General features: G+C 40.0%; 1 protein-coding gene across 11 annotated transcripts in view; it reads left to right on the top strand.

Annotated features, from left to right (window-relative positions):
* tjp1b (tight junction protein 1b) overlaps nucleotides 1–14,598 on the top strand; it is a 183,502-nt gene that overhangs the window by 148,262 nt on the left and 20,642 nt on the right. For 8 of the 11 annotated variants that reach the window (XM_061969741.2, XM_061969746.2, XM_061969745.2 and 5 more), the window contains 6 exons: nucleotides 11,160–11,216; nucleotides 11,559–11,683; nucleotides 11,776–11,878; nucleotides 12,020–12,335; nucleotides 12,653–12,759; nucleotides 14,513–14,598. The exon at nucleotides 14,513–14,598 is cut by the window's right edge and continues 83 nt beyond it. In XM_061969741.2, the coding sequence (XP_061825725.2) occupies nucleotides 11,160–11,216; nucleotides 11,559–11,683; nucleotides 11,776–11,878; nucleotides 12,020–12,335; nucleotides 12,653–12,759; nucleotides 14,513–14,598 (794 nt within the window). The remainder of the gene's footprint in view (nucleotides 1–11,159; nucleotides 11,217–11,558; nucleotides 11,684–11,775; nucleotides 11,879–12,019; nucleotides 12,336–12,652; nucleotides 12,760–14,512) is intronic. The other 3 variants (XM_061969752.2, XM_061969743.2, XM_061969748.2) reach the window with 1 other exon arrangement.

Below are 14,598 nucleotides of genomic sequence, written 5' to 3'. Positions count from 1 at the left end.
TGCTCGATTAATTGAGTTATATGATAAAAACACTTTATAGACTCATAGCCTCAATGCCTATTTGAGGGAAAATAGTTTAAATAAACAAACATTTTCTGCTTGCCATAACCTTCTTTTTTTTCTAATAAATGCTCATCAACTTTGAAATTGTACTTTTAACATGTTTGCATTAAAAAAATAAACTGTCACATACTTTATGTACTATAGCTGTCATGTGCAGGGCTGTCGTAAAGGTGTACAGCTCCACTAATGGACATTGGAGTGTTACTTTAGGTGTACAGCTCCACTAATGGACATTGGAGTGTTACTTTCAATGACAAAATTAAAGTATTGCTAGAAAATAATTTTATATGGGACTTTGTTGTATTATATGTATAGTACATGTTCCAAAAAGAAAAAAGCATAAAACACCACTAGAATTAGAGATATTACAAGTCAAAGTGATGAAGCTTAGTGTTACGCTCATGACTTGGTGTAACTAAACATTACCCTATAAGATGAAGGCAATTGCATTTTATTGATATTTGAAATGTATTCAATGTTTATAAATGAATATTTAAATATACTAAATGTAAAAAAGGGAATAAATATTCAAAATAAGATCATTAAATTAAATCTAGTTTGGCTATGCCATCATGAGCGCAACACAAGGTTGTAAAAGTTTCAACTACAATTCTAAATAAGATGTCAAACGCAAACTGAAATCAAATACACACAGCTTAAAGATTGATCAATACCTATTTAAATTTAGTAATACATAAATATGATGATTTATGAAAATATAAAAGAAATATACCTGAACAGAATGCTCATGATGGTTACACCAAAAAGTAACGCTATGAATCGCGTTTTTCCAAGTTTTTGGGGCATTTTTATGCTATTTCCAAGCATCTCCTTTTTATTATCGTTGATGGTCAAACTAATGCATATTATATATGCATGCCCTAGTAAACAAAAAAAAAAAGTCATATTTATTTTGATTGTTACATTTTGAAGTACATTTGTGCAGGTGGGTGCGAATGTACCCATTACCAGAGCTGTATGCAAAGGGAAGAATGGTGATGACAATTCTAAGGGCCCATAGCCTCTTAGGGCCCACCCTTAGCCTCCAGTAGCCTCTAAAACATACTTGCCAACCCTCCCGGATTTTCCGGGAGACTCCCGAAATTCAGCGCCTAACCCGAAAACCTCCCGGGACAAATTTTCTCCCGAAAATCTCCCGAAATTCAGGCGGACCTGAGTGACGTGTCGACAGCCTGTTTTCACGTCCGCTTTCCCACAATATAAACAGCATGCCTGCCCAATCACGTTATAACTGTAGAATGGTCGAGGGCGAGTTCTTGGTTTCTTATGTGGGTTTATTGTTAGGCAGTTTCATTAACGTCCTCCCAGCGCGGTAACAACACACAACAACAGCAGTCACGTTTTCGTGTACCGTAAAGCAGTTCGTCTGCCGTAAACAGCAATGTTGTGACACTCTTAAACAGGACAATACTGCCATCTACTGTACATGCATATGTGAGAGAGTGCAGTGCACAACTGCGCACACAACAAGGAGACGAAGCAGAATGCATCATCAGAGAGGGTGTTATGTGTGTGTAGATGTGTAAATAAATGAACACTGAAATTCAAGTATTTCTCTTATATATATATATATATATATATATATATATATATATATATATATATATATATATATATATATATAAAATAAATATATATAGCTAGAATTCACTGAAAGTCAAGTATTTCTTATATATATGTATATATATGAAATACTTGACTTGGTGAAATCTAGCTGTAAATATACTCCTCCCCTTTTAACCACGCCCCCACCTCCCGAAATCGGAGGTCTCAAGGTTGGCAAGTATGCTCTAAAACAAAACGATTATGCATACACTGAATTAATATATATTCATAAAAATGCATCTGAATTTAAAAAAAGCCACAGGTCATACAATAATCTTATTTTAATAATTTCAACAGCCCCCTTAATCCCTTCTTAAAAAGTGCTTTGGTCCACACTAATGTTCCCTCTCAGGTGCGTGCCTGCGCATTTGCGCACTGCTCCCGAGTCCTGTGTTCTCCACGCACGGAAAATCTATGCAGCGCACAAAATCCAAATTCAACCTAAACTCTGGACAAAATAAACACGTAACAATGTGTTCTGTACCATTTTCAACAAGTGGTCACAACACATAAATAAATGACAATGTCAGCCGGGACATTTAAGGGGGAGAAGGAGCTCAGTCTGCATCAATAATCATTTTATTGAGCAAAACTGATCTGATACTGTCGGCCGTAATTATGACAAAACCACTATCTAGCAAAAATGGCCACTCTCTGTTGTAATCACACCAAACAAACAAATTATATGTCGTATTGATAGCAGCCGCTTTCTTTCATTTGCATCAAAAGACGCACACACTTTGCTCAGCCAGTGATGGTTCACGGCCACAAAAACAGTGTGACGTCTCCCAACACCACACATAAACTCTGTTAGGTCGTTGACTCGTTACACTGTGATACGGTTCACACGCAGCCAATCAATGTCATTAACATCATGTTTGGTGTGCGTGTTGCTGTTGCAGCAGCAGAGTTAAAAGTTAAATGCTGCATGCTCTTTTTGGCGAAACAAACATGCACTGCACAACCACACTCTCAAGACACGTGTGCTTATTCAAGTGACATGTAATAAGAATGTTATTTTTTGGATATTAATCATGATCATGATTCCTAGATCACATAACTTCCAAAAAACTAAACAAAACAAAAACTGCAAAAGCAATGAGGTATTTTTCAGATAAAAAGTTGTACACTGTACCCCATGCTTGTGTTACAGAATACATCTCATTGTGCAAAATGTGAATGTTTTAAGGTGAACAAAATGTGATCTCTGAAACTTATTCATCTATGTTAACTTATGATGTCAGGTTTGGGACAGGTGTGATGCTGGTGTGGCGACAGTGTGCATGTCTGATGTTGCTTACTTGTGGTCCAAAGATGTTGAGGGGGTTTGTGCGTTTGCTCAAAGACATGAAAAATTAGAGGGGGAGCATTGGTCCATACCGCGTGCGGTTTGTTCTCCCCAGGGTTCTTCCTCATCGGATTTAAGTGAGTGCAAGCAAACGCCAGCTGGGTTAGGATGCAAGTCCGGACACCAGAAAGGAGTTAAGAAGACCAGGAGTAGGAGCAGTAGAGCAGGGCCCAGGGCATTAAAAACTTACATTAACTTACGTTATCATGATGTGTTCAATGGGGACTTGTAAAATGTGTTATTAGGGGGACATTTGAATAGTCTAAATACAAAAAAGTTAAAAGACAACTATCCATCCATCCATCCACTTTAAAGTTAAAGTTAAAGTACCAATGATTGTCACATACACACTAGGTGTGGTGAAATGTGTCCTCTGCATTTGACCCATCCCCTTGTTCACCCCCTGGGAGGTGAGGGGAGCAGTGGGCAGCAGCGGTGCTGCGCCCGGGAATAATTTTTGGTGATATAACCCCCAATTCCAACCCTTGATGCTGAGTGCCAAGCAGGGAGGTAATGGGTCCCATTTTTATAGTCTTTGGTATGACTCGGCCGGGGTTTTACCCACAACCTACAGATCTCAGGACGGACACTCTAACCACTAGGCCACTGAGTAGGTTTGCTGCCGCTTGTCCCTCTCGGGGTCGCGGTGGGTGCTGGAGCCTATCCCAGCTGCAATTACATGATAACAGTCTGACTTGTTAAGTGGTTTATTGTAAAAAAAAAAAAAGAACACAAATTGTGTGTATTACACCAGGCACCGTGAAGAACACTAAAAAAACCAAGAAGATTGAATAAATGATAAATGATAAATGGGTTGTACTTGTATAGCGCTTTTCTACCTTCAAGGTACTCAAAGCGCTTTGACACTACTTCCACATTTACCCATTCACACACACATTCACACACTGATGGAGGGAGCTGCCATGCAAGGCGCTAACCAGCACCCATCAGGAGCAAGGGTGAAGTGTCTTGCTCAGGACACAACGGACATGACGAGGTTGGTACTAGGTGGAGATTGAACCAGGGACCCTCGGGTTGCGCACGGCCACTCTTCCACTGCGCCACGCCGTCCCAAGGTGGTATTGAATGGAGTAGAGGGGCCCACATCAATACTCTTCAGCAGGCCCAGAATTTCTATCGAGGGCCCTGGTCATGTGCACTCCATTGCAGTGGCCATGCGGAATGTATGACCAGGCAGTTCGAGTTTTATAAATTGTTATTAGTTGCACTCCTTAATTAATCGATACAGCAGAATATAAATAAAGCTTTTTTTTTATAATCAATTTAATCAGTTAATCATTTCATCCCTGAATTTGACAAATAAATGTCGATTTTTGTCACTATCAAAAGTTAAAGTTGGTAACAAAAAATCAAAACCGATGCAATGGCTGTAGTACATAGTTTAAACAGGCTTGATGTTCTTTTTCTTTGCGTGTATCCTGTTTAAACGGGGAAGATGGAATGCGAGCACTCTCTAAGCAGCTACCTTACTCACTCGACATCCATTACATTCGGTCTCCCCTAGAGGGGGGGGTTACCCACATATGCGGTCCTCTCCAAGGTTTCTCATAGTCATTCACATCGACGTCCCACTGGGGTGAGTTTTTCCTTGCCCTTATGTGGGCTTTGTACCGAGGATGTCGTTGTGGCTTGTGCAGCCCTTTGAGACACTTGTGATTTAGGGCTATATAAATAAACAATGATTGATTGATTGACCTAAAAGTGATATACATCAGCTTGAAAGCATACACATTTTCCATCAGTTATGAAAGATTTTGTGAAAATTGTGATGTTTACCTCAGACAAATTGGCCACACTAAATTGGCCCAAGTGTGTGAATGTGAGTGTGAATGGTTGTCTGTCTGTCTGTTGGTCCTACAGACCTGTAGGGCCACTCTGGCCTTCCGCCAGAGTGCAGCAAGGATAGGCTCCAGCCCCCCCGTCCCCCAACCCCTACTCAGCAGTGCGCCCCCTGCTTTATTGCACCATTAGTTTCATTTGATCTGTGATGTTTGATTACTGTAAAGCCCATAGATGTTCTCATGAGTTCATGCTGCTTCAAGTTTCCATTATTACTTTTCCACCATCATACGGGCATAATTAATGGGAGATATCTCCTCAGGTCCCAGAGGGGCTTAATTGAATAAAGAAGTGCCTTTTTCCTCCAAACCACGCAACACCATAACAAAAACACTCTGCTCATCAGAGAAACATAATTTTGCATTCGTTGGAAGGGTTAGTTTTCTCTGCCTAGGAACATTTTGGGAACCCTGCACTCTGTGTATATATGTACATATATGTGTATATACATACACATACAGTATATACATATACAGTGTTGGTGCTAGGAATTGGGACCCCATCAAGTCATAAAAATGGGGTCCCACAGTAAATTCTTGGGGTCCCACTTTTTTGTAACCGTTTTGAAAACAAATAATAAATGTATGCATTATCCTGTTATATCTCACATTCTATATTGTGTTTTGGAAAAAGGTTTTCATAAACGTTATTTAATTCATTAAAAAAATAATACAAAAGAAAATAATTTTTTATGCATTAGGACATGTATTCAGTTATAAACATTAATTCACTTTCTTCTTTCCTTCATAGATCTAAACTTTACCGCTGCCGGTATTTTTTTCTATATTTTTATTATATACGTTGTAGGTGTGGCAGCACGGTGGAACAGGGGTTAGTATGTGTGCCTCACAATACAAAGGTCCTGGGTTCAATCCTGGGCTCAGGATCTTTCTGTGTGGAGTTTGCATGTTCTCCTCGTGACTGCGTGGGTTCCCTCCGGGTACTCCAGCTTCCTCCCACCTCCAAAAACATGCACCTGGGGATAGGTTGATTGGCAACACTAAATTGGCCCTAGTGTGTGAATGTGAGTGTGAATGTTGTCTGTCTGTGTTGGCCCTGCGATAAGGTGGCGATTTGTCTAGGGTGTACCACGCCTTTCGCCCGTTTGCAGCTGAGATAGGCTCCAGCACCCCCCATGACCCTGTAAGGGACAAGCAGTCGAAAATGGATGGATGGATGGATGGAAGTTGTAGGTGTATTTATTTCAGTATAAAAGTGTAAAACGTTCTTTGCTACGGTCATGAAATGATGATAATGGTGTGCCAGGGCACACATACATTATTTATGGAACGCTTAAATCTCGAGAGTCTACATCAACATCAGATATCCATCAATTCTAAGTTTTTTGGGGGTTTTTTATGTTGTTTTTTTGTTGGTTTGCTTTTCTTCCCTTTTTGTTTATTTTATGACAAACACACAAAATATGCAAAATCTTCCACAAAAAATATTTGTCAAAGTGGAATATTTGATGTGAAGTAATCTGAGCCTTGGATAGGTCAATAATTCAAAAAAACGTTGATTTTGATTCAATATTATGTTTTGAGCAATGACAGTTTTATAGAAAAAAACCAGCATTGTTTTATTAGTCAACATTGCAACTTTTTCAAAATTACATTTCACCTGTAAGCTTTTTTATTCCACTTTTGTTATGTTTTTGTTTATTTTAATAGTATTTTTAAAATGTGCTGTGGGCCTTTTAAAACATTAGCTGCAGGTTGTGTGGCCCGGAGCGGCCACATTTTTGACACCCCTGCTATAGATAATAAAAAATTTGATCTCATAAGTCCATCGATAAAAAGCAGAGCCTGGCGACGCATGCGCATTTATCATAACGCACAGTCACCATCTATGCTTCAGTAAACAATGACGGTGATGATGTCAGCGATGCGAGCGACACTTGCTAACTTGTCAGCCACTTCTCCAAGAAACTTCTTTAAAACACTCCTCGCACATTAACACTTCAAAAGGTCAATATGTTTCCCGTTTGTTGACCTGCAAAGTATGTTTTTGGGGTGGAGGAGTCTGGTCGGGTGCTGGTTAGCTTGAAGCTAACAGCTAGCCGGTCTTCATCCTCGAATGATGTCGTTCCAGCGGGAGATAAAAGTGAAGTTTCCATGGACTCACAAAGACTAAAACAAGTCGCCGCATCCCAGGAACAAGCGGACTTCCGGAAATGCGCGTCCTGTCTGATTTCAATGCATAAAAAGACAAAAAAAATTGCGTTAACGCCAACAGTTATATATATATATATATATATATATATATATATATATATATATATATATATATATATTTATTTGTTTTTGGTTTGTTTTGTTTTCTTGTGCAGTGTTTTCTGCTTTTTTTCTGCTGTGACCTTTGTAAGTACAGTAATTGGCTAATCATGGAGCTAACTATTACTTTCAGCCCTAATTCAATAGGTATGAACATTATTAGGTGGACAATTGATTTACAGGGACACTGTTAGTGCCTACATTAAATTAGAGTGTGACATATTGTGTATTGATTTGACACAGTCCATTGTGACCACATATTTCCTGCCTCTCAGCTGTGCGATCCATCTGTGTGAAAGTCCATCTGTCTTGTGGCTGCTCCCAAGTTGCTTGGTCGTAATCCGCCCCCCAAGCATGGCCTGAGCATCTCCACCAAGCTGCCAACGTTGGCTCTGCCTTGTGGCATGAGGCTTGTGTTGGCCGGCACCAGTTGTTTGTGCTCAGGCAGGACATGCACTGCAAAAACACATCAGTCACTGGTGCAGCTTGAACGGCCATCTGCACACGAGCTGTTATAACCCCACTGATGCTCTAGCGCTACTCCTCTTTTGGTTAGACAAAACTTTACTGCTGAATGGGCCAAGGAAAAGCCCATTGTGGTTAATTTTGTGGTTATTTGGGTGTGAGGTTGGCATCTCCTGTGCGCCATGCCACTTCTGTAATGGGCACCATTAGTTTGAGTTCATGAATAATGCAAACTTTTAAGTAGTTTATAGTACTAGTAGGCCTTGTGTTACAAACAAATTGAATTCATACGACTGCAAAGTAAATTTAGTTACAGTGTAAGTCTAAACTGAAAGTAAATGAACACTTAAGTCACTCACACTGTAAACAGAACACATGGATCACATATAAAATGTTGTATTGAGTCGGGAAAAAAAATGGTAATGAAGACAGAACAACTCATTACTTTTATACCTGTGGTTGTCTTGCAAGAGCGGGAAAGACAGGCTTTTTTGGAGGTGGAAGTCTAAATAATGAGATCTCTATGCTGCTTTGTACTCTTGTACATTTTTAGTACCGTAGGTTTTTTTTTACATGTTCAAAGATATCCTTAATGATGGTGGAAACATTTTAGCGGCTTGGACCAAACCATTTTGCCAATGTGGATTTCTTCACTTTTCCACTGAGCATTTTACAATGTCTAATTTCACCTCACTTTCACTTTCCTTTTGTTGTTGTTGTTGTTTGTTTTGATTTTACATGCTGCCACCAGAAGTGTCAGCCTCACACTTGGGAGACATCATGAATATTAAAGTTAAAAAGTAAACCTAAAAAACAAAAGGCATGTTTTCAATGTAACAATGTGCAACAACGTATTTCTCTGTCTGCACGTGATAACTAGTTATTTTTCTTTTTGTAAAAAGGACTACCAATAGTTGTTAAGATTTTTGTCAGTATTAAACTATGTTGAAATTATGTGCCTACATGTGCACCATTAGTGTGCTGGTCGGGATGAAGATGAAAGCAAAACCTGGCCTGCTTAAAATGACAGAATTTGTTCTTGTAAGATCACAATAAAAGTTAACTTTACCTCGCCACAATAGTCCCATTTTGGCCTGTGACGCACCCGGCCAGTGCAACTTGTCGCTAGCCTGATGATTTTACAAGTTTCTTTGGATACTTTGTTCATCTAAAAGGTAGAGGCCTTTTGGTACCCAAAATGCAGCAGTGTTCCCTGACAAGCTCTGCAAATGTCAGGCCCCTTAAAAAAAAAAACACCACAGTGCTGCGCCGCCCCACCCCCCCAGTTGCCGTAGAAACACTCTGTAGGAGGGGAAAAGCAAAACTGTATTCCTTCAAAGGGAAAAGCAAAAGTGCGTGCTTGTGCACGCTTGTGTGTGGAAGAGAGGGAGCACTTGGTGTAGAAGAGATAAAAAGAACTGGTGGGCACTTTAAAGCTTTACAGTTCTTTTTGATTTTTTTAAAAGAATTGTTGGGTTTTGATCGACCATCCATTTACTACCGCTTATCCCTCTTGGGGTTGCAGGGAGCTGAAGTCTATCCCAGCTGCACTTACCGTATTTTTCGGACTATAAGTCGCAGTTTTTTTTCATAGTTTGGCCGTGTGACTTCAACTCAGGAGCGACTTATGTGTGAAATTATTAACACATTACCGTAAAATATCAAATAATATTATTTAGCTCATTCACGTAAGAGACTAGACGTATAAGATTTCATGGGATTTAGCGATTAGAAGTGACAGATTGTTTGGTGAACATATAGCATGTTCTATATGTTATAGTTATTTAAATGACTCTTACCATCCTATGTTACGTTAACATACCAGGCACGTTCTCAGTTGGTTATTTATGCCTCATATAACGTACACTTATTCAGCCTGTTCACTATTCTTTATTTATTTTAAATTGCCTTTCAAATGTCTATTCTTGGTGTTGGGTTTTATCAAATAAATTTCCCCAAGAAATGCGACTTATATATGTTTTTTTTCCCTTCTTTATTATGCATTTTCGGCAGGTGCGACTTATACTCCGGTGCGACTTACACTCCGAAAAATACGGTAGTCTTTTTGTATATTTATGCATACATGTGTATTTCCTTTGAGAAAGAAGTCTAAACAAGCAAATTTGAAGTCAAATTGCAGTTTCCAGGCGGGGCTGCTGACCAGTAGCACAGCACCGTAAATTGACCTTCTTGAAAAAGTCCAGGGTGTACCCTGCCTTCCGCCTGAATGCAGCTGAGATAGGCTCCAGCACCCCCCGTGACCCCAAAAGGGACAAGCGGTAGAAAATGGATGGATGGGATGAAAAAGTCTCTGTTGGAATAATTGTTTATGCAGTCACTTTAATAGTCACATGCATGTCTTCCCCCCTCTCAAATGCTACAGGAGGGAGTAATTTCATTTAAATGTGCTTGCACCCTTCTTGTGTTGAATCCCGCCATAAGCTGCCTGAGGAATTAATGACTGCGGCTGCCAGGACAAGACCATGTGGCCCCTCTTGTTGCGATTTATGCCGCCGTGTCTCATTAAGAATCCTGTTAGCTAAATCATGATTAGGTTGTCTCGTCAAATCAGAGTAGTAATATTGATCCTGCTGAAAAGAGAAATCAACTGCAACTACGGAGGGAAGTGTGACATCTTCTCACTTGCTTAGGAATCCATTGCAAATGAGGCTTGTTGGATGCAGCTTTTACTACCTTCCAAACTTGATGGTGTTTTATAAGCAGCCATTAAACATCAAGTGGAGGTGAAATGATGGAGAAGCATAGATCGGTTAAAGAATGATCTTTGAAGGGGGTGTTGAGGACAAGGTCGCCCTAACAGCGGAAGGAGTCAATCTTCGTCTCATCCTCTCATGGGGTTACTGTGACCAAGGCTGTGCTTTAATTTCATTTACTCTGTCAGTGTGTCCTCATTTTATCTTACAAGGTTTTGATCATTGTGTTAAGTACACTATAAACAAGGGAGTGTGTCCTTAAACCTCCAGGTAGGAGGACATATTTGTGCTGCGTTGGATACAAGTTATGGATCACCACCTTCATACACATTCTGAGGATTACCTCTTGTAGCTTGCATATAGCTACCGATTGATTATGATTTCATTCCAGCAGTCCCCCAACCTTTATTAAGCCACAAACAGGTCCACATGCCCAGAAACCTCATACGGAAATGGCATTTTCTATAAAAAAAAAATAATCACTGCTCACTCAAGTTGTCTGTGACTCAGTTTGGCCCCAAGTGACTGGGGACCTCTGACTTTGTTGGGTTTTATTCAAACTACATGGTGACTTCTTGGGGCAACATTAATTTCCTTAATTTGAGTAGCATCAAAACCAGGTGTTCAAAACACTTATCACAGAAACATTATGGAAATTGGAAATAGATTTTCCCCATACAATGGTATTTACAACACTGTGAAATGTGTTGATTTACCCGCTGTCAAAATGACATCTGCCGGTGAAATTTACAGGACATAAAATTTTCTGTAGCAGTGTTACTCATCATCTCCATTGTGTTGTTTTTCTAGAGCGCAGCAATGGAGGAGACTGTCATTTGGGAACAGCACACTGTAACACTGCACAGGGTAAGTATTCGAAAATCCTCTTTGCAAACCAGTTCCTAGTCCAAATCTCTGTATATCTTTACTCCTCAGCACTTTGGTGCTGATTATACAATGCACGTAAATGAAGCTGTTAAAATGCAGGCACTTTCCTAGTGTTGCACAGCAATTTGATGCAGATACTTACAGGTTCTTCAGTCATTGAATTAGGTTCCACACTGTAGAAAATAGTAAGAGTTTGACTGGTATGGTCCACTTTATGTTAACTGTCACATATTTATGTATATATATATATATGTATGTATTTATGTGTATGTATATATATATATATATATATATATATATATACTGTGTATATACATACAGGCACCAGGGTTTGGCTTTGGGATAGCCATATCAGGAGGTCGAGATAACCCTCATTTTCAGAGCGGCGAGACCTCCATTGTCATTTCAGATGTGCTAAAAGGCGGCCCAGCTGAAGGCCTACTACAGTAGGTTATCCTGCTGTTACTCTCTAATAGTAGTATTATATTTCCCTATCCTAAAGTATTTCTGAATGTCTCATCGATGTCTTTCCCTGTAGGGAAAATGACAGAGTGGTCATGGTCAATGCTGTGTCCATGGATAATGTGGAGCATGCATACGCAGTCCAGCAGCTTCGTAAAAGTGGAAAAATTGCCAAAATTGTGAGTCAAACTCCTGTTATTAGTTACTGAAAAACAGAGATGTCTAATGTGCTTTTGTCATTTCTCACATCTAACCGATCAATGCGATCAATCCATCCCTCTGTAAGTGATCCCTTCTATTATCCGCTTTACTTTGAGCAGACAATCAGACGGAAAAGGAAGGTGCACGTCCCCATGGGTCGCCTCGGGGAGCGGGAAACCATGTCAGAGCACGATGAGGAGGAGGACAGCTATGACGAAGAGATATATGAGACGCGGAGTGGACGTAGCGGCACATACAGCGGCGTGGGCGGAGCCATGGGCAGACGAAGCGGTCGGAGCTGTGGTCGACGAGACAGGGAACGTGAACGCAGTGGCTCACGAGAGAGGAGTCTCTCGCCGCGGTCGGATCGCCACTCGCACAATTTACCCCCTCGTCCTGCCAAGGTGACACTCGTCAAATCGCGCAAAAATGAAGGTGAGGCTCACAAAGTCGGGGACAGAGTAGAGAGAGACAGTTCAGCTGTTAATCACCTCCAATTTTCTTTTCCCGCTGCTTTTAATAGTTGTCAGCTTTAGAATAAGAACTCCAAAGTCAGTTTTGGTTAACATCCAGGGAACACAAAACTTGCCAGCTGCAGCAGAATCCAAGTTAACTCAAATAAATTTAAGTCAAAGAGGAATTAATCTTCTCTAATCTTCACTTTGTTAATCTTGGAGGAAGTAGCAGCATCTAAACGTGGTCAGCGCTGTACTCTGTGCTAACCTTGTCATTTGTTGTTGTCGTTCTCCAAGCAGAGTATGGTCTGCGCCTTGCCAGCCACATCTTCGTCAAGGACATCTCCCCCGAGAGCCTGGCAGCTAGGGATGGAAACATCCAGGAAGGGGATGTCGTACTGAAGGTAAGGGGAGGAAACATGATGAAACATTAAATTGGAATCTAACACCTAAATATGTGGCATGGTGTCCTCGGTTTCTATTTTGTTGTTAGAAGTGCAAATAAGAAGTGGTAATGTTGTAGTATTGTTAAGTAGCAGCCCCTTCATCTTTTTTCTTGCTGTTTTGTGCTGTCAAATGTTGCATAACAGCACTTCCAGATGCAGCCTAATGTTTCCAGAAGCGCCTCTGTTTCTGCAGCGCACGTAAAGTAGCTGTGTGTGCGTAACAGGTATCTTTTGATCTGTACTTGTTCTCAATCAATTATCTTCAGGCCTGTTCTCTTTTAATGTCTGCAAAAAAGAAATCCTATTCGAATAAAAATATTATGCGACCCTCAGCCTACTTCACTATTTACTGTCCAGCTGCTACATGAGGTTTCTCCGCGATATCTGATTAGAATAGGGCTGCTACAACTAATCGATTAAATCGATTAAAATCGATTATAAAAATAGTTGGCGATTAATTTAGTCATCGATTCGTTGGATCTATGCTATGCGCATGCGCTGAGGCTACATTTTATTTTTATATTTTTTTAATTAATTTTTTTTAAATAAATTTTTATTTATAACCTGCAACATTTACAAACAGCTGAGAAACAATAATCAAAATAAGTACAAAAACAGTACAAAACAGCGCCAGAGCGGCGCTGAGGCTACGTCTCATGAGGTGGCAGTAAGCCAGCCAATAATGTGTCATGTGCAGCTCACGTGACGACGCCGTCTCCTTTGCCTGGAAAAATGGCGGAGGAAAACAGTTCAGCGGTGAAACATCTTGAGGTTATTGCTTCAGTGGAGAAAAGTGTACGACCTAAGTCGTCAAAAGTGTGGGAACACTTTACTTTAAAGACTTCAAAGAAGACCGTTTCCTGCAAACATTTTTGTGAGTAACGTTAACGTTATGCCTTTGTTGCAACGCGGCGCTGATAATGTGTCTCGGGCACATTTGACTCCGTTTTGAGAGAGAAAACGCACGGTTACCAATTTCGAAATAAACGTAACGGACAGATATTTCTCAGGTTGGTTTCATAATGAATCAATGTAGCCGGGCCCAATAAAGCTATATAAATATATTTAGATTTGAGTGACACTTTAGTATAACTAAATGTTATGAAGTTGCTGGAATATTTCATGCTATTATTCAGAGGCAGCCTAAAATGAATCATTTATTATTCACAACAGAAATGTGTACAATATCTGATCCAGTTCTGATCTGATGAGTTACATTTCTGTGTTATTATTGGTGTAGGCTGCATCCCCAATGTCCATTTATTTGGCAAGTTGAAAGAACATGGTGCCAGTATGCTGTTTTTTTCCCAATAAAATACTGGAAAGGATAGACATGTAGTTTGTATCTTTTATCCGATTATTAATCGATTAATCGAAGTAATAATCAACAGATTAATCGATTATCAAATTAGTTGTTAGTTGCAGCCCTAGATTAGATCCAAAATAAGAGCAGTCTCGATCAAAACTGAGCGGCTCATGTTTGGAAAGGGAGTTATTTTATTGGATCTCACTGGCCTATGTATCTAATGAAGAATCCCGTGAGGGGTGTTTCCTTGTCGGCTGTTTCTCATCACTCTTTAATTTGATTTCACCCTAAAATATATGACCGGTGCTGCTCTTAATCTCAAATCCAATTATGTATATTAAATATGGTAATAAAATGCTCCTTCATCATGTCACGGCTAGAAATCTTTTTTCCCTATCCTCCTAGATCAACGGCACAGTGACAGAAAACCTCTCCTTGATTGATGCCAAGAAGCTGATAGAAAGGTCAAAGGGCAAGCTAAAAATGGTTGT

This window comes from Nerophis lumbriciformis, linkage group LG10, assembly GCF_033978685.3.
Source record: "Nerophis lumbriciformis linkage group LG10, RoL_Nlum_v2.1, whole genome shotgun sequence".
NCBI classification, from domain to species: domain Eukaryota; kingdom Metazoa; phylum Chordata; class Actinopteri; order Syngnathiformes; family Syngnathidae; genus Nerophis; species Nerophis lumbriciformis.
This window is presented reverse-complemented; position numbering and strand designations above follow the sequence as displayed.